At 50.1% G+C, this 22,799-nt stretch overlaps 1 protein-coding gene across 2 annotated transcripts; it reads right to left on the reverse strand.

Moving 5' to 3' along the window:
• Positions 1-883: 883 nt before the first annotated feature.
• LOC121441811 (solute carrier family 2, facilitated glucose transporter member 7-like) lies at positions 884-21,745 on the reverse strand. Of its 2 annotated transcripts, none has more exons than XM_041643127.1 (12): positions 21,695-21,745; positions 21,144-21,242; positions 16,167-16,327; positions 13,759-13,883; positions 12,146-12,298; positions 11,264-11,389; positions 10,824-11,014; positions 6,984-7,094; positions 4,214-4,315; positions 2,499-2,574; positions 1,984-2,111; positions 884-1,102 (listed from the first exon to the last, which is right to left on the reverse strand). In XM_041643127.1, exons 1-12 carry the CDS (start codon positions 21,743-21,745, stop codon positions 884-886), a joined length of 1,542 nt encoding a protein of 513 aa, XP_041499061.1. The 2 variants fall into 2 exon arrangements, with proteins under 2 accessions (XP_041499061.1, XP_041499060.1); XM_041643126.1 differs by having other exon boundaries at positions 16,167-16,352; positions 21,133-21,242.
• Between the last annotated feature and the right edge of the window lie 1,054 nt (positions 21,746-22,799).

Here is a 22,799-nt window from a genome sequence, read left to right on the forward strand (position 1 = left end):
TTTAATTGGCACCCAATGTTGGTCTCGAACCTATGACCCTGAGATTAAGAATCTCATGCTCTGTTGACTGAGCTAGTAGGATTTGCTAGAGGCAAGCAGAGCCATGGCTAGAACTAATGCTGCTGACTTTGCCTGTTGGCTTCACCCCATCCAACATGGTAGAGGTACGCTCACCACCAGCTCTGTGAGCCATGCTCAGGGCCCAGCTCCAGGGATGCAGAGGGTCTTAGGCTTGCATAGCATGCGCGTCGCTGACTGAGCCATCTCCCACCCCTCCATAGCACACTGAAGACTATGGTTTGGATGAATGTCCCCAAAGGTTTATGTGTTGAAAGCTTGGTCTTCAGCCCACGCGCTGGCTGTTGGGGGGTGGGTAGCAGAACTCCTGAGAGGCGGAGCTAGTAGGGGATCTCAGAATATTGTGTTGTGTTCTGGAAGGGGACTCTGTGGCTCTCCACTTCCTGGATCATGATGACGTAAGCAGTCTGTTCTGCTACACCCTTCCACCGTGATGTGTTGTGTTTGCCAGAGGCCTAAAGCTGTGGGGTCTGCCCAGTCTTGAGAAACAAGAGCCCAAATCATTTTTTTTTTCCAAATCAGCTAGTTGGCCCAGTTATTTTGTTACAGTAATATGAAGCTAAGACCCAGAACTTGTTGTGAAGCCTTAGCATCCCTACCTCATTGTAGAATCAGAGAATCAGCTCCGACCTGTCTACACCGCCCTCTCATGGCTGGTCTTGGAAACTAACCGCTTGTCGAGTAAATCAGTGCTGTGTCTTCCAAAGTCTTCCAGTTGCCAAGGGAACACCAAAGCCTCAGAAGGCCTGTCCCCAAGTGTCCTTCTCCAAGAGAGAAGCTGAGTACGTGTGGGCCTGCAGAGCCATCAAAAGGACGTCTGCTTGTCGGGCAGAGAGGGTGTGTGAGGCTCGGCCGTCGCTCCTCCTTTCTCTTCTGGAAGCTCCACTCCGTTTCTCTTGGCGAAGGCACAGTTGATCTCCACAAATGTCTTGCCCTTGGTCTCAGGAATTACCGTGTAGATGTAAACAGCGGTGAGGAGGCAGAGGGCAGCGAAGATGAGAAAACTGTAGGCCCCGATGGCCACCTAGAACAGAGAGGGGACGAGGGGGGAGACCCTTCAGACAACACACTTGGTGCCTCTGCGAGTCACAGGGATTTTCTTCACGGTCACTTTTATTCCACTCCTAGAGGGGAAAACAGCGGGCAAACTGGGCCCATCCCTAACCTCCAAAAGGGACCTTTAGTGTTGGGCTCCCATGGACTTCACAGGCTCTGGGTCCTTCCTGCACTGGAAGCCAAGGTCTGGTTGACCCAGGGGAGGGAAGCAGCAGGGGTTTGCTCCTCTTCTGGAACTGCCATTTTTGATCTTTAACAAAGAACCATTTCCAACTCTGAGGGGCAATCCCCTCTGTAAGAGGGGCATGGCATACTAAAGGATTTTGAATTGGGTGCCGCGGTGTGCGCTTATAATTCCAGTACTATGGGTGCTGAGGCAGGGGGACTAAGAGTTCCAGGCTGAGGATACCATGCAGTGGGGAGGCATGGTAGGTTCTGGGTTGAATCGCCAGCCCAGGAAAACAAGCAAATAAAAAGAACCGGGCTGAAGCGAATCTCACACCGAGCACTTGAGAGCTCCTTGTGGTAGCTTTGAGTTGGTAGATGCTGGGGGGATTGTCGCTGCTTTGAGAGTTCACATATCCCAGGTGGGCCTCAAACTCTCTATGTAGTTAAGGACGGCTCTGAACGTCTGATGCTCCCGTATCCACCTTCCAAGGGTTGGTTTTACAGCCCTGTACCACCGTAAGCAGGATATGTTGTGCTGGGATCCAACCCAAAGCCTTTTGGCAAACTCAGCAGAAACTGAACTTCATTCCCAGCCCCAGGAGGTACTTTTCAGAAAGGAGGAACTACTCATCGTCTTGAGGTAAGGCAGGGTGGCCAAGGACGGCACGAAGGGCCACTCACCTGGATGGATGGGAACGCCAAGCCGACGATGAAGTTGGTGAACCAGTGCACGGCCCCATCTACCGTGAACGCAGCCGTCCGAGAGGACTGCAGGACGATCTCTGTCCTCACCACCGAGGGGACAGGACCTGGATGGAAGGAAGGTTCAGATGGCCCTGAATGCTCCTAGGACCTCACTTTGAACCTCAGACCCTCGGAGCACCTTACCTCCCTGTGTGGATCACCCTTGCTGGGACTGGGGGCTGAAAAGAAACCCCATTTTATCCTCAAATTACGGCAGAGGGTTGGAGAGTAGGGGGTGATAGCTGGCGCTATTTCTTCAATTGGATGCTAGTGAAGGTTTGTAGCAACCCAGCAGATGGAAACTTCACAGTGCAAACCCTCTCCAGCCCTTGCTCCATATTGGCCCCCCATCGAGGTGTGCAAGATCTCACTGGGCCCTATGGAATGCCCCCCATCGAGGTGTGCAAGAGCATCCTATAGAATGTCCCCCATCGAGGTGGGCAAGAACTCACTGGGCCCTATGGAATGTCCCACGATGTAGGCAAAGACACAAACGATGCCAAGGTAAGACAGCTCAGGGACCGTGCTCTGTAAGAGAAGCAGCGCTGTGGGCCTCAAGCCAAGAGCCTCACAGGAAGCTGAGTTCACCTGTGACTCCTACCCTCCTGCTGCACGAATTCTGAGCCCCACAGAGGCCACAAAGATAGGATGGAACCAGAACGTTCCCGTTCATCAAGGTTTCCACAGCCTTACCTGATAGCGGTGGGGTTGAGGGGAGAGCTGCCTTTCTGTCATGTTTGAGTCAGGCGGCTTTATGTTTTATCTTCATGTCGCCCTCTTTGAGTGTGGTTAGCACTGTTTGTGTCCCACAAATCTTCTTGTCACCCTGAGTGTGGATAACTTTATTTCTATCCCACAAATCTTCATGTTGCCCTCTATGAGTGTGGTTAACACTGTTTCTATGCCACCAATATGGACTCGGAGCCCATAGATCCCTGAACACAGACCAGGAGAACCTCAGTCCTGCAGGGACATAGCAACAGTGGTCACAGTCTTGAGGTGACTGAGTGGGGATTTCAACTTATTTGACATTGTCTGGGGAGAATCCTTCTAGGGGTCCCAAAGACAAGGGAGTCCCAGACCTGCTCTCTGTTCCCTGCTCTCTATGACCAAGACAAAACCAGGTTAACAGGCTTAAACTGAACTATATGGCAGGCTCCAAGCTAAGTGGCTAGCTAGTGAGAATTAGGATGGATGCTGAAGGGACCACTGATGGCGGGGTAGGATGGATGCTGAGGGAGCCACTGATGGTGGGGTAGGATGGATGCTGAGGGAGCCACTGATGGCGGGGTAGGATGGATGCTGAGGGAGCCACTGATGGCAGGGTAGGATGGATGCTGAGGGAGCCACTGATGCCGGGGTAGGATACCATGGAGGGTCAGAAGATGGACAGTTGCCAGGGCTTCTGACAGAGGGACATAATCTTTTCCCTTTTATTACTTCCTTCTGGTTTATATGAGTTCCTGGCCAGCCAGGGCAACATAGTCCCCAAGTATTTGTTTATTTATTATTTATATTCTTTTTATGTTTTTTGAGACAGAATTTCTCTGTGTAGCCCTGGCTGTCCTGGAACTTGTTTTGTAGACCAGGCTGGCCTTGAACTCACAGAGATCCACTTGCCTTTGTTGCCTAAGTGCTGGGATTAAGGCCTGCGCCACCACTGCCTGGCATCCCTAAGTATTTTATAGCCCCTGTTATAACTGTTTCCTTTCCAGGTTTATCCAGCTCTAGTCTTCAAGATATTTTGAACACTGGGATTTGGCGCTCTTGACATCTGGCAGGATTCCAAGAGGGGATCTGGGCTCAGCTGTCCCCATTGCAGAGGATTACCTCAAGACCGCATTTATAAATCAGAGTCCAGGGACTACAGAGATTGCTCAGTGGTTAAGAACTGTTGTTGTTCTTCTAGAAGACTCTCGTTCAGTTCCCAGCATCTATCAGGTGGCTCCCAACTGTCTGCGGTTCTAGCATCATACTGAGTTACACACCTGTATTTGCGGGCCCCGTAGAGCAAAATCCTTCATGAACTTCACATTGGGAATGGGTTTTATGAAGCAGTTGTCCATGAAAGGAGGCAGCTGGAAAGCACTGAGATTCGCCCCTGCAGTTGGGACCTTGAAACCCTATGGTGACACCCCAGCCCACAGGGCAGGACCTGAGAACAGACCTGGAGGAGGAGAGCCACGGTCAGCACCACGCAGGCCAAGCCACAGATGCCATAGCCAGACAGCAGGAGAATCCGCCGCCCCAGACGCTCTACAGCAACTGCCTGCAGGGGAGTGGATGAGGAGGAGGCTCTTAGTACTAAGGATTGACCCCAACCCCGAACCTCCACCCTCTCCTGCATGGCCCTCCTTAGGTTCTTCTTATTCACCCCTGCTACATCAGGTGAACTATTTGGTGTAAGCTACACCTTGGGATTCCACAACACTGTCTTTGTCATTTGCAGACCCCTGGATATCTACGCTGTCCTTATAACCACATTGTGTTTTTATGTGGATGTGTGAGCCTGCTTGACTTACAATGTACTCTATGTGCATGCAGTACCCGCAGAGGACAGAAGAGGGAGCTGGAGTTCCTGGAACTAGAGCTACAGTGGGCTGTGAGCGTCCCTGTGCTAGCGCAGCGTAAATGCTGAGTCATCTCGAGACCAAAATATCCAGTCTCAGCCAGGTGTGGTGTGAGGCGTCTTTAATCCCAGCAGTCAGGACGCAGAGGCAGGTGAATCTCTGTGAGTTCAAGGCTGGCCTGGTCTGTAGCGTGAATTGCAGGACAGCTGGACTACATAGAGAAACCCTGCCTCAAAAAAAACAAAAACAAACACATATCCAGTCTCTTTTAGAACTCAAAGTCTCTGTAAAACTCCAAAATGTCTTTTTTTTTTTTTTTTTTTTAAAGTTTAAAGTCTTTCAACTACGGGGTAGAGTAAAATAAAGAAATAAATGAAGTACTTTATTCCTTCAAAAAGAAAGAAGCAGGTCGCTGTCTCCATCTAAACAAAGCACCCCCAACTCCAGCACTGTAAATAACCCAGTGTCTAATAGCTGAGATTTACTCATAACCTTCCGGCTCCTCCATAGGACTTGGTCGCTTCTCTGTCTCAGCCTCTGCAGAACACACAGCCTGTCTTCTAAGCTTGGGCAGGCCTCACTCCACAGCTATCCTGTCCTTGGCAATCACACGACGGTACTGGTGCCTCCAAAACGCTGGGATCTCTGCTGCCACTGGGCTGTGCCATCACCAGCAGCCTCTCCCGGGCTCTCCTCATGGTGCCAAGCCTCGACTTCTCTGCATGACCGCTTCAGTTCTGGGCCTCCAGCTGCTACTGAGGCAGCACTATTGCCATTGGCTTCTCCTGAACTCTCCCAGTGCCACGCCTCAGCTGCTTTCCATGACCCCCTCGTGCCTTCAAAACCAGTACCACTGCGTGACTCTTAACAACTTCAGCTGCCAGCAGGAGGTACAACCTTGGCCACCTGTGGAACACAGCCTCTGTGTGCTGACATTGAGGAAGCACTTCCCAGAAGACCTTCACCACGTTGATGCTGGTCTTTCCTTAACCACAGCTGATTGGTTCAGCTGACCAGAACTGCAGATTCTCAACCCAAAATAGCCAGCAACTCTGAGTCAGTAAGCGACTCTCAAGCTTCCCTCTGGAAATGCACGAGCCAGGCCTCCGTCATCTGCTCTGCTCTCAATGTTCTTATCGCCCGAGCTCCCACACAGCTCACCAAGCTTTGAACACTCAGCGGCCTTCCGAGCCCAAAGTCCCAAAGTCCTTAGGTCTGTCATATCAATACCCTACTTCTGGTACCAAAGTCTATATTAGTCAGGGTTTTCTGGAAGAACAGGGCTCTCTAGAATATGGATTTATTAGAATAATCTCACAGGCTGTGGTCCAGCTTGTCCAACAACGACTGTCTACCAACAGAAGGTCCAAGAATCCAGCAGTTGTTCAGTACACAAGGCTGGATGCCTCAGCTGGTCTTCAGCCTATGCTGGGGTCCCGAAGAAGTCGGCTCTAATGCCAGGAAAGGAATGGACTTGGCAGCAAGAGTGAGAGCGAGCAGGCAGAGCGAGCAAGTTTCCTTCTTCAGTGCCCCTTACATAGGCTGCCAGCAGAGATGTGGCCCAGATTAGAGGCAGACCTTCCTGACTCAAAAGATCGGAATTAAAGGTGGGTTTTCCAGCCTGGCAGTGGTGGCGTATGCCATTAATCTCAGCACTCCGGAGGCAGAGATGATCTCTGTGAGTTAAAGGCTAGCCTGATCTACAGAGCAAGTTCCAGAACTGGCTCCATTGCTAGTAGGAAACCCTGTCTTGAAAAACCAAAACCCACAAAAAACCCCCCAAACCAAACAAACAAAAAACTCCAAAATCAAAAACAAAACCCCAAAAACAAACAAACAAAACAATAACAGCAAAACCGAAAAACAAAACAAACAAAAAAGGTTTTCCCTTCAAATGATTTCAAATGATTTAATTAAGAAAAAAATCCTTCACACGTGCTGATTTGCTTGGGTTTTAGTTAATTCCAAAGGTAGTCAAGGGCCAAGAATTGCCATCATAGCTGGCTTTGGAGCATTTGTTAGCTTCTGAGTCTCATGTTGCCCAGGCTGGGACTGAACTCATGATATCATTAAGGATGACTTTGAACTTCTGATCCTCCTGCCTTCACCTCCCAAGTGTTGAGCTGTTAAGTCTGAGCCATCGTGTGCAGTTTGACAGTGGTGCTGGGGATTGAACCCAGGAACTTGCACATGCTAGGCAAGCACTCTACCAACTGAGCTATACCCCAACCCTTGACCACAGGTACTCAAATAGTGCCTCCAGGACTAGGGTCACCTGCATGCTAACTGGCCTGAGGTTCTGTATTCCAGCTAGGGAGCTGTTTGGAGACCCTGCAATGAGAGAGAGGCTTCTCTCCAGTAACTCACCGAGACGATAGTCATCACTAAGTTGATCACACCAGAGCCCACTGTCACATACTGGGACTGGGTGGGATCCACGCCAACCGATGTGTAGATGGTGTCTGCGTAGTAGTTGATCTAAAACACAGACAGGGCTGCGATCAGAGGCCTGAGACTTGTCACTGGGCTACTGCTCTTGCTTTGAATGGTGAACAGTTTGGGGAGCTTGGGTAGGGAAGACTAGGTGGGGAGTCTGGTTTAGGATGGAGGCAGAAGGTACCAGTGAAATCAGGCATCTTTCCCCACGTGACTTTACACCCTGCAAACTCAGGTTCTCCCTTGTTTGGGGCCAACCCTAGCCCAGTCCTGGGAGGGTCCCCACTGGGTGACTCCCAAGATCATTTGCTAAACAATTCAACTCTTGAAGACCAGGTGTCACCTCTTCCTGTTACTTCTCTTAGACACCAGCAGGGTCACCTGTCCTTTCTCCAACAGGTCCAGAATAGACATTTGCCATTCTCCAGGTATTTGCCCATCCACAGAGAGAGCGAAAACAGCATCCACAGAACATGATATCATAGTTCCACAGCAAATGAGCCCACCAGGACCTCCTGACCCAGGATGGACCAATCTATGACCTTTACTGGGACCAGAGGCCAGGCACTTCTCTGCCAGTCTCTTATGGAGAGGGCTAAAAACCAAACCAAAACAAAAACAAAAACAAAAAGAACTGCAGGCAGGAGATTTTCTTTGGGGACTAAGAAGCAAAGAGAAAAGGTATATAGCAAGAAAAATGTAAAGGGTAGGGAGAGGCCGAGTGTCTGAGCTGCCTCTTCACCCTGGATGTCCTGTCCCAGCTCCCAGGACCACGCATGTGGCTGACCTTCCTTAGTGCAGACCCCAGTTTTGTAAATAAGGTCTGATTTTGTTTCCTCTCTCTCTTCTCTCTTTTTAAAAGATGTACTTATAGCCGGGCGGTGGTGGCGCACACCTTTAATCCCAGCACTCGGGAGGCAGAGGCAGGCAGATCTCTGTGAGTTTGAGGCCAGCCTGGTCTACAAGAGCTAGTTCCAGGACAGGAACCAAAAAGCTACGGAGAAACCCTGTCTCGAAAAATCAAAAAAAAAAAAAAAAAAAAAGATGTACTTATTTTTATCTTATGTTCATAGGTGTTTAGCCTGCATGTATGTGTCTGTGCTCTGTGTGCCTGTGGTGCCCATGGCATCCAGAAGAGGGTGTTGGATCTGCCTGGAACTAGACATACAGATGGTTGTAAGTAACCACGTGGGTGCTGGGAATGGAACCAGTGGTCTTAGCTGATGAGCTGTCTACATCTATCTGTTTATCCATCTTTCTTTTGTTTTTGTTTATGAAATTTAATCTCCGTTGTAGAAAAGGAAACGATACGAACAAAACAACAAAGACAAAGCAGATGATGTTTAAGACCATCAGAAAAGCAGACTGGCAGCAGGAAACAGGGCAGCGGGGCAGTGGGATGGCAGCGGGCTGCGGGGCAGCAGTGGGCAAGGAGGCAGCAGGAAACAGGGCAGCGGGGCAGTGGGATGGCAGCGGGCTGTGGGGCAGCAGTGGGCAAGGAGGCAGCAGGAAACAGGGCAGCGGGGCAGTGGGATGGCAGCGGGCTGCGGGGCAGCAGTGGGCAAGGGGGCAGCAGGAAACAGGGCAGCGGCGGGCAGTGGGGCAGCGGCAGGCAGCGGGGCAGCGGTGGGCAGCCGGGTAGCTCTTCCTCTTCCATTTTCTGTCACTCACAGAAGATGCAGGTTTAACTTGCCTGAGGTGGAGGCTTTAAAAGAGGCTGTTGTTCATTTGGTGGGGGATAGAAATGTGTGTGTGACCAAATGTAGCCAGACTTGTGGTGTTTTCCTGCAACAGAGTCCTGCTCCTGTGCTCTCACCCCGATCTAGAAGAGCTCCTCAAACAACACAAAACAAACGGACAACCCCCGGAATTTTCACTGTTGTCTGTCAAAAATATTGTTGAAAAGGTTGGCTGGGAGACTCAGAAGGAAAAGGGTCAGAGGTGTCACGGATTCTGCAGAACACAGAGCAGAAGGTAGGGGGTAGCAGTCATTGCATCAGCAGGAGCTCAAGGCAGAGTCCCTAAGGTCAATTTGGATGACAGCAAACATTAAATGTCTACTAAGAAGACACGAACATGTGCACTGAGTCTACATTGCCAGGCTGCGGGTGGGCTGGGGAGATGTGAAGGACATGGATCCTCATTCTGCTGCGGGAGGTCGGTGGGTGTCACACCTGTCTAGCATGTTTGTGGTCACCTCATCATGGACCACAGAACGGTGGGTTTGCAGGAAGTTGAGCAGGGGTAACCTGGAAAGGTTCTCCAGACATAGGGTACTGCAAATGACTCCCAGACTCCCCAACTTAGCCATAGGTGGATGTCTTCTGATCAAGGAGACAGGGATGGGTGATGGCGGCACACTCCTTTAATCCCAGCACTCAGGAGGCAAAAGCAGGTGGGTCTCTGTGAGCTGGAGATCAGCCTGGTTCACAGAGCAAGTTCTGGGACAGCCAGGGTTACACAGAAAGTCCTGCCTCGAAAAAACAAAACAAAACGAAGATGTGCTCTTGATCATGCCGCTCTGCACTGTCTGGTGTTGTCTCTTATTTCTGCTCTACTTGGAATTCTTCAGCTCCTGCTTGACCTCATCCACGAAATCCCCCAGGACTTTCTTTGTAAACCACGGCTCATCAAGTAACATCATTGAAGAGCTTCACGACACTAGTACCGGCGGCAGTTGAGGCAAAGTACAGGGGCAAGGAGAACGTCTCGGCAAAACTGAAGTTCATTTGAATCGTCTCCACGTCTGCATCAGTTTTATTGGCCACCAGGTTGCATGGGATCTCCAGCCTGAGCTCCTGAAGTTCTGCATACCAGGTACCCAGGTTCTTCTAGGTGATTTTCCTCTAGACATCAAAGACCCTGTGCAGGCGTGAACCTTGGGGTAGGAGAAGGCATGTAAGCTCTGGAATTGCTCCTGGTCTGCTGTATCCCAGAAGTCCGCAAGATCGTGTTCTGTGTACTGTGGCTCGCAAGATCGTGTTCTGTGTACTGTGGCTGTGTGCTTATATGGAGTCAAAACATATCCACCCAGGAGAAACCTCTACATGAGTTTGGAGGTGCCCACGCACTGTCCCCCAGCAGATGACCTTCTCGTTATCATGAACCATTCATATTTCTCTTGGTCCAGCTCATAATGCTTGGTTCTATCTTCTGCTGTTAGCTCGGCAGTGGACAAGAGCCGACCTTGGAGTCTTGTCGCTGTCGGCTTACAGGCCACTGTGCTCTGGTAAGCAGCTTGGCCAAGTTTCTCCATCTTTATTGTATTCATTTATTCTCTCTCCCTCCCTTTGCTGCCATCCTGTGTGTGTGTGTGTGTGTGTGTGTGTGTGTGTGCGCGTGTGCAGGCAACAGGGCAGCGGCGGGCAGCAGGGTAGCAGCAGGAATCAGGGTTGCAGCAGCAGGCAGCAGGCAGCAGTCTACACACATTCTATGGCATTTGAGTGGAGGTCAGAGGAGTTGTTTCTCTCATTCCGCTGTGTGAGTCCCAGGGACCAAACTCAGGTCGTCACTCTTGGCAGCAAGAGCCTTAACACTGAACTGCCTTGCAGCCTAGGTCCTGTGTCTCGCACAGGAAACACCCAGAGTAATAACATGCACTGTGCTCCCTGAACCCCTCCACCCAGCCTCAACTTGGCAGCTCATCCCTCCTGAGGGTCAGACTGAGTTTCACAGGCGTCAAAATGCAAAATATTACTCTTGAGCCTTCTGTGAATTCCTTTTAAAAAGACCCAAGGGGACCCAGACTCTGGGAGAGGTGGTCCCGCGCACCGCGTTGATCCCGGACAGCTGCTGACCCGCCATGAGCATGATGATGGAGATCAGCTGCCAGCGCAAGGGCCGAAAGGTGAAGAGGTTGAGCACTGATAGGCGACCCTCTGCTTGCTCCTTGCGCTCCTCCTCACGCATTTCTTCCATCTCGGCCTCCACGTCGTAGCTGGAGCCTCGTAGCCTCCTTAGAGCTACAGGGCAGAGAGGTAGCATGCCACATCCACCCTCTGCTATTATTGTACCGCAGCCAGGCCCTTCTCCAGAGCCCAGGCCTCGCCCCAATCGCTCTGTCCACCCAGCACACGCTCTCAGCTCTCAAATCCCGTCCACCGTGACCCTGACCCCGATCACGATCTTGCCAGATGGCATCTGCCCATTTCGTGCCGTTTTGTGCACTGGGGGCTGTGGGTGAGTAGCCCCCATTACCAGTGTCCCAGTACCTTGCCTTGCTGTCTCTTCGTCTCCTTTCTCAATCAGAGTGTAACGGGGGCTCTCGGGGAAGAAGGGCAGCGAGAGAAGTTGTATCAGTGCTGGGACCCCGGTGAGAGCCAAGAGGATAGGCCAACCTGGACAGGATAAACACCAACGCTTCAGATTTGAATCTGCTGCAGGGGTCCCACAGGGGCACAGATGTTTCCCCTCCTGTCTCGGCCTCCACTTTGCCCAACCAGGTGATAAGCGAGGGTAGTGGGCACCTAGTCCTTGCCAAAATGTGGCTGCCCACAAAGGGCATACCTGTTAGAGGAGAGTGCTTGGTGGGTAAGAACACTTGCATGAAGACCCCAGCTGCCTCCCCAGCACCTACCTAAAAAACTGTGTCTGGGGGGCTGGAGAGATGGCTCAGTGGTTAAGAGCACTGCTTGTTCTTCCAAAGGTCCTGAGTTCAATTCCCAGCAACCACATGGTGGCTCACAACCATCTGTAATGAGGTCTGCTGCCCTCTTCTGGCTTGCAGAGAGAATACTGTATACATAATTAATAAATAAATCTTAAAAAAAAAACCCAAAAACTGTGTCTGTGTATGACCGTGACCCCAACATTCCTGCTGGCGGTTGGGGTTGGGGTGGAGGAGCTGTGACAAGCAGATCCAGGGAGCTCATTGACTGGCCAGCCTAGCCTCACTTACGTCTGAGCCTTCTGCTTCATCTCTAGGGCTCAGCAACACTGCCCTGGGCAAGGTCTTATATCCACAAGCTGACCTAAAGGTCACCAAAACCCAACCTGTTTGGACCGTGGGTAAGTTTGGGCTCAAATGAGCCAGGGCTGCACACACGTGCTTACCATTTACCGCTCCCCACCACACCCCACATGCTGCTGGTTACCTGTGGTATTGCCCAGGAAGGCCTGCAGACTGAAGATCTGCGCCATGAGGACTCCAATGATGACGAATACCTCAGTCATTGTCCCTAAGGTGCCCCTCAGGTTCTTGGGAGCCAGTTCTCCCAGGTACATGGGAAGAGCGCTGTAGGAGATGCCTGGTTCAGACAACACGGGAATTGGGGTCACCAGGAGCCGTTCCCAGGCTCTCAGAACCCCGTGCTTAAGGCTGACTCGACCCATCTCTCAATCCTTGAGTCTCACTGGGATGGGAAGAGGGTGATGTTGATCGTTCAGTCTGAACCTGCTACCACCGCCTCTCCCAACCATCCCCCTTCAGCCCTGCTAGAGCGTGAAAGCTGTCTGCCAGGAAACCCCTTTCTCCAAAGTCTGGCATTTAGACAAAAGCCAGCAGTCCCTCCGGAGCATGAGAAAATAGTCCCTACCCACTAAAAGGAGTGATTCTTCTTCTCTGGCAACCAGGACCTATGGCTCTTCCATTAACCTATACCTATCAGCATATCAGGGTCTCTGCTGGCCTCTAGGTTCCATCAATCCTTACACACAAGTACCTGCTATGATACTTCAATGCCCTCCACACCAGCTCACAGGCTCCCCTCCACCCCAGGTCAGGTACCTGTTCCATTAAAACCCTAGAAATATCTCACCCCCACCTCCACTCACCACCATCACCCCCCACCAGTACCCACTACTACCTACACCACCATCTACACCTACACTCCTACTGCTGTGGCTGCTGCCATCACCATCATCCCCCCCCCCCCCCCAGTTGCTTCTCTCTGCTTTCCCTGAAAGAAAGCCTTGGCAGTTTGGAGTAAACTTTCCTTTTCACCCCCAGAGTAGCTATTTTGGTTTCTTTATGGCAGCATTCAAAAATGATACTGTTACCTTCCCGGCTTCTGGGCCAGACTACTGTTGAGTGAAGGGGTCTATGATGTGTGGTCACTCTTTATGTGAACTTAAATACTCAAGTCTTATTTTGGTTGATTTCTATTATTTCTTATGCACACATCACTTACAAAGCCTTTTTTTTTTGTTTTGTCTTGCTTGTGGTATATATGCACACAAGGCAAGTCCTCTACCACTGAGCTATGCTCAGCCCTTTCTTTTGTTATTTCCTGTGGGTGTGGTTCTGGGGGTTGGACCCAGGGCTTTGTATATATACAAGGTAAGCACTCTACCACTCAACCACATTGCCAGCAGAGAAACCCTGTCTTGGGGAGGGGGGTGAGGGGGGAAATCCTAACTGTTGCCTGAGACAGAGACACTGGATTTTGTAGTCTTTTCCTTTGAAGTCATTCATCCTCCTTAGAAGATACCTGCAAAACTGGGTTGTTATATATTCTCTCTCTCTCTCTCCCTCCCTCCTCCCTCCCTCACCCTTCCCTCCTTCCTTTCTTTCCAGACTAGCTCTTCTGATAGTTAGGTCTCAAACCCTGGAGAAATGACTGAGGTGCCTATTTAACATATCAAGGCAGACTCTGGCTGCCAGGTTCTCCCAGCATCCCAGCTTGTTACAGGGTCCTCCTGGCCGTCCTGTGCCCTCTCCTATGCTAAACTTCTCCAGCCCAGGGACTGAGCTGGCCACTCTTGGTACCTGCACAGATTCCCACCAGCACTCGAGAGAAGATGATCAGCTCAAAAGCCCGGGCCAGTTTGCTGACCCCCATCAGGATGGCAGGGGTGATAGCGAAGACATTGTTGATCAGCAGAGTTCCTTTTCTGCAAGACAGCAGGGGACAGGGGTGACCAGCACAGGTTTTTCACATCAAACCCAGTGTTCCAGGCTGTTCCCTGCAAAGGACCTACACTGTGCCTGAGGAGGGCTGGGCCCCGGAGTGTCCCCCAGGGTCGTGCGTGTGTAGCGATCCCTGCCCCTCAGGGCCTTCAGATGACTGGGTCGTTGGAGGGGTACTCCTCACGACCAGACTAGTGCTCTTATAATACATGATGCTCTCTCCACGTTTACTGAAGAAAGCTCAAGCTGACCGAGAATGGAAGAGCAGTCAAGGGAGTGTGTGTCAAAGTTCTAGGAGCAGAGGGCTCACTAGCAGGAGGGGGCGGTGTGTTTCCAACAGGGCAGCTGCCCTGGGTTCGAGCTTGAGGGGGCTGGGGGTAGTCAAGCCTACTGGTGATGTCTAGCATCTCTGCTGCTGGTCAGGGATGTTGACCAGATAGATTCCCATAACAGACGGGGAGCGGAATGAGACTAGATGACGTCTACCACGAAACCCAGTGGTCTGTAAAGGGGGAGGGGAGGCCTGTACAGTAGCACCAAGCTGGGTGCCTGCCCGCCAGGCCCCAGAAGCCACCTTTTGTGGCTTGCTTGCTTTAGTTTCTTTGAAATAGGGCCTCCTGTATCCCCGACCTGCCTTAGATTTGCTTTGTAGCTAGTGCTCTGGCCTCTGCCTCCAGAGGGCTAGATTACAGCTGTGTCCGGCCACACCCCTCCAGGGGCTGCTAATGGCTCCCCAGCTCAGACCTGTTTGGGGGGCCCAGCTCCTGACTGTTGTAGGTGCAGCAGGGCTGATAGGGTCCTAACGAAAATGTCCTCTGGTAGTCAACACACAGGTGTGCACTCTGGATTTCTCTGGCCGCTTTTCTCTCTAGCCATAGCCCGCAGCTTCCCCCTGGAGCCTCTGAAGACCCAGGAGGATAAACAGCACATAGCAGTCCTATATCCTGATCCCCAAAAGTCTGCGGGCCTCAGGGAGGCTGGGGCTGATGGGCCCCTACTGACCCCACTCCATCTCCTGGTTTCTCATGGGTGTGATCTTAGCTCCTGGGAGGCTGAGGCAGGTGGATCTCTGTGAGTGACAGGCCAGCCTGGTCTACATAGTGAGACACTATCTCAAAACAAAACAAAAGGTTTGGGCTGGAGAGATGGCTCAGTGGTTAAGAACATTGCCTGCTCTTCCAAAGGTCCTGAGTTCAATTCCCGGCAACCACATGGTGGCTCACAACCATCTGTAAAGAGGTCAGATGCCCTCTTCTGGTCTGCAGACATGCACACAGACAGAATATTGTATACATAGTAAATAAATAAATAAATATTTTAAAAAAAAAGGTTTTTAAGTTTCCTCTACAGTCAAAGTTTCATAACTGAGGAGGAGGAGGAAGAAAGCTTGGGTTTCTAGAACAACCTAAATACGAGTTGACCAGGCAATAAGCGTGCATAGCCTGCCAGCCTGACCAGCAGCATGATTGGTTAGAAGCCCTTGAATTCTTTCTTCACTCAACTGCACAAGAAAGGACAAGTTCACTCTCCACCAATATTTGCAAGGAGACGCTTCTGTGTCCAGTTTTCATAAACAGAGTTTCCAACTGTCTAACGCGTGGGAAGGAAATCACTATTTCTTAGAGCTGTTTTTCATTATGGGTTCTCCACTCCCATCCTCACACAGCCTAACTCGGTGTGTGACAAGTTCCAATGAGCACAGCCTGCCCAAGCAGAAGGCATCTGTGCCCCACCCAGTGACCTCAACTCAGACTTCACCTCCCTGGGGGGACCTTGACCTGTGTGCCCTCCTTATCTTCAGTTACGCCTCTGCAACCTGGGCCAGTGAGCAGTCAAGCAAAGTGCACAGATATGGGCTTCACTTCCATTGGAGATTTGAGACCTAGCAAGGCCCGCGTGGTGATTCACTCAGCCTGCTCCCAACTTCAGGACACCTGCAGAGCCCACGTGAAGAGCGCTGTTAGGACGGGAAGCCCTCTGAACCCAGAATGAATCTCCTGGGGTGGCCTTTTTGCGCTCTTGCCACAGGGCTTACAGGGAGGCACTCAGCTAAGCTCCATCGGAACCTTCCCCTCAGAGGATGCAGCCCTCTGGGGCTTCTCCTAGGCATCTGCCGGGCTAGCTCGAGCCCTGATGTCTGCAGCTGTGCCGAAGCTTGCTTGCAGATCTGATTTCGGGGTGTCTCAGCTACTCAGCAGGAGCTCAGTCTCAGGAGAGCCTGTGGCTTGTGATGAGCTTCAAGTTTGGGAATAACATCTACTACTTACCTGCCCCACTTATCGACCATTGGGCCAACAATCAAGGACCCCAACAAGCCTCCCAGAGGGAACATGGAGACCGTACAGGACCACAGGAGCAGCAGGGAATTCTCGTCCATGAACGTTCCATACCGCTCAAAGTGCGTGTCGTTGTAAAACGACTTGAAGACCTGAAAGACAGGACCCCATCCGTTGCTCAAGCTACTGTGCCACTCACAGAAACGGCGACACAAGTGTTCTTAGCTGTCCCTGGCTGTCTCATAGAGTACTGCTCCTGCCAGTACCCACAGGACACAGTGGAACCTTGTAGTGCTCTGTTGGTGTCTGAGAGCAAAATCAAACTCTGTGTGAGGGGTAGAGATGGGAAGCTGGACTCAACAAAAATTGCTAAAAATTCCCTTTCAGAGTCTTATTCTGCCGGAGGCAATGCGGGAAAGAGTCACACTAACTGGGTGACCTTGGGCAGCGAGTGGACCTCCAGAGCCTTCATCTCCTCACCAGTTCCACAGAGCATCTGCTTCTGTTTGAGACAGGCTTCCATAGCTACGACAGAACACCTGGAGCAGCTTGGGAAGAAAAGACTGATTTCATCCTACAGCTCTCGGGTCACACCTCATCACCGAGGGAAGTCAGGGAGGGAACTGAAGCAGAGGCCATGGAGGAACCCTGCTCACTGGCTTGCTCAGCCTTTCTTCTAAGCACCCTGGACCACCTGCCCAGGGCTGTGTTCTCTCACGTCCATCCTTAATCAAGAACACGTTCACCCACAGGCCAATCTAATGTCTAATGGAAGTATTTTCTCAAGTTATGTTCCCTCTTCCTGATGTTGTTTTTACTCTTTTGGGGGTAAAAACTCCCAAATAAACCATACACTGAGGCTTATTCGTAATTATAAAGGCCTGGCTTAGCTTGTTTCTTGACATCTTTTCTTTTCTTTTCTTTTTTTTCTTTTTTCTTTGAGACAGGGTTTCTCTGTAGCTTTGGAGCCTGTCCTGGAGCTAGGTCTTGTAGACCAGGCTGGCCTTGAACTCACAGAGATCCTCCTGCCTCTGCCTCCCCAGTACTAGGATTAAAGGCGTGCGCCACCACCGCCTGGCCTTTGCCATCTTTTCTTAAATTAGCCATCTATCTTTTACCTCTGGGCTTTTCCTTTTCTATTCCTGTATATCTTTATTTTGTTTCTTACTCCATGGTTTGCTGGGTAGCTGGGTAGCTGGGTAGCTGGGTAGCTGGGTAGCTGGGTAGCTGGGTAGCTGGGTAGCTGGGTAGCTGGGTAGCCCCCCTCCCCCGGAGTCCTCCTCCTTCTCTGGCTAATTCTTTCTTCCAGATTTCTCCTTGTATTTATTCTCTCTGCCTACCAGCCCCGCCTATCCTTTCTCCTGCCTTGCTATTGGCTGTTCAGCTCTTTATTAGACCATCAGGTGTTTTAGACATGCAAAGAACCACAGCTTCACGGAGTTAAACAAATCCAGCATAAACAAAAGCAACACACCTTAAAATAATACTCTACACCATCTTCCAAAGTAACTCTAGCTTGTATCAAGTTGACATAAAACTGGCCAGCACATTAATTATGTTAGTGACAGCACTTAGCCTGTGTGGTACTTAGAGGAGATGTTCAGGGCTGGGCATGCAGCTCAGAGAGTGGAGCACTTACCCAGTGCGCACAAAGCCCTGGTTCCATCTCCAACCCTGGGTAAGATCAGCTACGGTGGTGCACACTTGTAATCTCAGCACTTGGGGGAGGTAGAGGCAGGAGGATCAGAACTTCAAGGTCAGCTTCAGCTATGTATAAGATTCTGCCTTAAAATGTGGTGTGGAGAGGGGAGGCTGGAGAGATGGTAGCAGTTAAGAGCACTTGCAGCTCTTGCAGAGGACTGGAGTTTGGTTCCTAGCGCCCATGTCAGGTGACACCCGCGTCAGGTGACACCCATGTCAGGTGGCTCACAACCACCTGCTTCAGAGACGCTTCTAGCCACTATTGGGGCGCACACAGAGAGATTTAAAAAACAAAACAAATCGGATCCCAAACCGGGGGTGTAGCTCAGTGGTGGAGCACTTGCTTATCCTTCCAGGCCCTGGGTTTAATTCTGGACACCACAAAAACAAACCAATAAGCCACAATACTGGACAAAGAGATTTTTCTGCTGCCAGGGAGCCAGCCTCCAGCAGGGCAAGGCTCTAAAAGGATCCCCCAGTAGGCCTATGACATTTTTATCTGAGGGGTAAAACACTCACACACTCTTCTTCCATTCTGTGTTCCCCATTCTGCATTCTTATCTCTATCCAGAAATGTCCCTCTGTCTTGATGTCTTCCTTCTAACTCACTTTATTTTTTTCTGTTACAGCTTATAGACCCCAGCAAAATCTTTCAAGCAATGTAAAAATTTCAATGTAGTTTCATTGTATTTTTCAAGTGAATGATTACAATGAATACAAGTAAAAAACAGCATGTTTTTCTTATACAATTAAACACTTTATGTATTGCAGGTGAAAAACAAGCTGTCCAAAGAACCCACGTTCATCCGCTTATCCTTTCACTTGGACCCGAGCCCTTGTTATAGATTAACAGAGTGTGAGCAAGCAGGGTATTTTTCTCAGCCGGTTCTTTTGCTGGCAGGCTGCATATTTCCATTTTGAAGAAAGAATCAATCGCTTGATTTTGTATCTTGAAAGGTAATTTTATAAGGAATCTTAAAGAAATCGCAAACCTAAACTTTTATGCATGAAAACCAGTCAGCTCTACTTTAAATCTTTAGGGTCCATACTCGCTCCGCGATGGCCTTTTATGCTAGGAGACTGAGGGCAGAAATGGGTACAAGGACTTAATCGTCGTCTTTGGGCACTGATCAGTTTTAGCACAGAAAGTGCATTAAGGAGTAATAATTGGGCTGCTTTGTGATTTGACCCCTAGCCTAATACATCCCTCAGTTCTGTGTCCTTGTGAGCTTTCGATGGTTTTCTATGGTTTTTCGTCTCAAAGCGATTATCAAAACATCTCAACCTGCCCTGAGGCTGGTTTCAGCTTTGTTTCGGCTGTGATGCACTCTGAAAACTGTGACTATGTCTTTCAACATTAAGGTTTAAAGAATTTGAGCCAAGCTGGCTCCTGGGACTCAGTTGTTTTCCTTAATCATTAACCTGAACTTAACTTAATCCTTAACATCTATGCAGCTCCTTAAGTAAAACTCTAAGGCCCTAGCTGTGTGGTGTTTTGTTGTATTTATTTTCAATCATCAGAATTCTATTTAAACTAACATTATTGTTATTATTAATCAGATAGCACAGATTAGGAAGAAATCATCTTCATAATAACATTAAATTATTAATTAGACATCACAGATTAGCTAGAAATCACATTCATAAAAATCCACAAGTAAAAATGCCCAGTAGAACGTGATATTTCAATGAGATAAACTCTCCCCACACCCATTCACACCATGCCAGATACCAGAGAAAGATGGCAGCAGCCAATCTGTAAAGGCAAAGCAGAAGCCAAAGACATTCTGGAGTCTGTGGTCATGGGGCCTTGCCTATTGGAGAGTCACCCATCAGGGATTTTCTCTTCCTGGTGGGCTGACACCTGGAGCTTCAGTTACTACCTCTTGCTTCTCTGACAGGGCCACCCGCAGTGGTTCATGCCTTTAATCACCACACTGGAGAGGTTGTGGCAGGAGGATGGTTCGGGGCCAGCTTAATGTATAAAATATCTCAATAAACCTAGGACTGGGACCGGTGAGGTGGCTCAGTGGTCAGTGCCAAAGCAGATGACCTGAGCCAGACCCTCAAGGTAGAAGCAGAGAGAGTATTCCTGTGAGCTGTCTTCTGAGTTCACACACTCGCTGTGGCAAGTACATGCCCACACATCCTCAGACACACTCCAGACAGACTGGATAAATATAAATAAATAAATGTGATTATACATGTGCGTGTTTTCCCTTTTGTTCTTTTGAGACAGGGTTTCTCTACGTAGTCATGGCTGTACTGGAGCTTTCTGTGTAGACCAGGCTAGCCTTGAACTCACAAGACATCCTTCTGCCTCTGCCTTTCCAGTGCTGAGATGAGAGGTGTTCACCACTATGTCTGGTGAAATAAAATATTTAAAAAAAAATCCCCTGGCTGGGGATGTTGCTCTGTGGTGGAGCACTTTTCTGGTGTGCCTGAGGCCCTGGGTTTGATTCTCAATATTGCAAAATAAAATACCATCAAAACCTTCATAAGATCAAAGATGCTCCATCAATGATAATATATAGTGTATATAAATGCAGTCCATATGCATACAGATTCACCTATGTATATATACTGTGGGGAACTGCTTGCTTTCCTTCCTATAAGCAATGCTATACTACTTCTCATCCTCAGCGTCTGGGATGATAGGAGAGCCTTGCTGTGCCTGCCTCCTGTGACACTGAGTCTTAAAAAATACTGTGAATTTACACACTTAAGTGAATAGACCATGCCAACCAAGGCGCTTGTCCCCTTTGCCCCTCTAGGGACATCCTTTCTACATCGGTCCTTGGGAGTCCTGCTTCCTTGGTCTCTCCCTCTGGACCTCAAGTCTCCCAGCAGTCTACCCTGGCAGGGACCAGGATCTAACCCTAATGCATGAGGTGATTTGGCGGAGCCCACTCTCTATGGAGAGATACCTTGCTCAGCTCGGTACAGCTGGGGGTGGGGCCGGGGCCAGGGCTTGTTCCTGCCTTAAAGAGGTGATGGGACAGACTTAATTGACTTCCCAAGGGAAGCCTTATCCTCTCAGAGGAGCGGATGAGGATGCGGTTGGGGGAAGATGGGGAAGTGGGAGGGAAGGAGGGAGGGGGAACTGGGGTTGGTATGTTTAAAAAAAGATGATATTTCTGGGGAAAATGCCTCTAGTTGCCTCTGGTCCTCAGAGGTGGGTGTCTAGAGGAGTCCTAGGAGAAGATGGAGGTTTGCAGAAGTGAAACAGCAGCTGACTTTTACCCATGAGACCCGCCTTGTGCCCACCTTGTGAGGTGTGTTGATCACAGAGATGTTGTAGCCATATTGGAAGGCTGAGCCAAAGGCTGCACTTAGCGTAGTCAGGATCAGTGTGGGCTGGAGGCGCTGCAGGAGAGATTTCCAAGATTAGGGTCTCTGGGATGGTTGGTTCCTGAAGCTTCTAGGATGGGGGGCGGGGCAGGGAGGCTAGGCCTCCATTTCCTCCTTGATGGAAAGGAAGGTCTGGATGGGAGCTGGAGGAGGCCACCCAAGCAGGTGCTGCCAGAGCTGGGGCCTCCCTTTCTGTTTCCGGGCCCACGTTTCTCCTGCCTTTGCCCTTGAGGGTGAAGGGACAGGGTAGATGAGGATTATGAAGCAGCACCATCTGGCCTCCCCAAAGCTTTGCCGGAGCGTGCTTGCTCTGAGCCACGGCATTTGGGTGTGGCAGTCCCCTTGCGACCTTCTGTGTAGGCAATCTCCCCTCCAACCTCTCCTTGATAGACTGATTCCAAGTCCCTCATCTACATACAAAGGTCTCCGGATTGGTGGGACAGGCAGTTTCCAAAATTGGCACTTACTCCTTTCGTGTGTAGCTTGGGCAGAGGTGTCTCTGTCCCCTTGTTTTCCATCTTCATCAGGTAGGCGAGCAGGCACACTCTGCCTCTGTTCTGGCTGCCAGCTGATCTGCTGAGTTTCCCCAAGGCTGACTTAGCATATGATCCTCCTGCCCTCTGGACCTTAATTGCTTTCTACAGGAACCCATTCTCTTTGATAAGATATATGTTGACGCTTTGCCAGTGGCATCCACGTGCAGAGGGGCTATGGGTTTGCATCCTACAGCTCCCAGCCACACAGGGAGAGAAAAGACGCTGCTTGGTCCTCTGAAATGAGTTGTGGAAATCAAAGCAAGCTGCAACTTCAACCTCACAGACGTCTCTTGTGTTCCTTCTCCAGATGTGCCTCCTCATGCCCTGGGCTAATTGTCTATTAGGGGAAAGCACCCCAGTTTTTTCTAGTGCAACTTTGCTGGCCAGAGTGGCAAACTCCTATAATCTCAGCACTTGGGGGGAAGGGAAAGGAGAACCATGGGTTTGAGGTCACTCCAGGAAATACAATAAGGCCTTGTATTAAAAGAACAAAAAACAAAATCCAAAGACTGAGGAGGTGGCTCAGAGGCAATCGATCAGCTGCTTGTGTGTATAAAACTCTGGATTTCAGCCAGGCAGTGGTGGCACACACCCTTAATCTCAGCTCTCAGGAGGCAGAGGCAGGAGGATCTCTATGAGTTCAAGGCCAGCCTGGTCTACTCTACAGAGCAGGTTCTGGGATAGCCAGGGCTACATGGAGAAACCCTGTCTCAAAAAAAAAAAAAACAAAAAACAAAAAAAAACCCCCAAAACAGAACATAAACAGACTCTGGATTCCATCCCCAACATTGAAACCAAGACAAGGCAACCTTAATAATTTACATTTTTATTTAATTAATTATTATTAATATCATGATTATTGTTGAGTTTGCATGTGTCATGGAGCACAGGTGAAGGTCAGAGGACCACCTGCTGGGGACAGTTCTCTCCTGCCACCGTGTTGGTCACTGGGCTGGAACCGAGGTTGTCGGCCTTGACAAGTGTCTTTCCCAGCTGAGCCGCTCCTGGGCCTTCTGTGTTTGGTTCTCTGTGTGTG

The sequence above is a fragment of the Microtus oregoni genome, unplaced genomic scaffold (assembly GCF_018167655.1).
Source record: "Microtus oregoni isolate MIOR12 unplaced genomic scaffold, Mior012 000081F_ref0000091, whole genome shotgun sequence".
NCBI classification, from domain to species: domain Eukaryota; kingdom Metazoa; phylum Chordata; class Mammalia; order Rodentia; family Cricetidae; genus Microtus; species Microtus oregoni.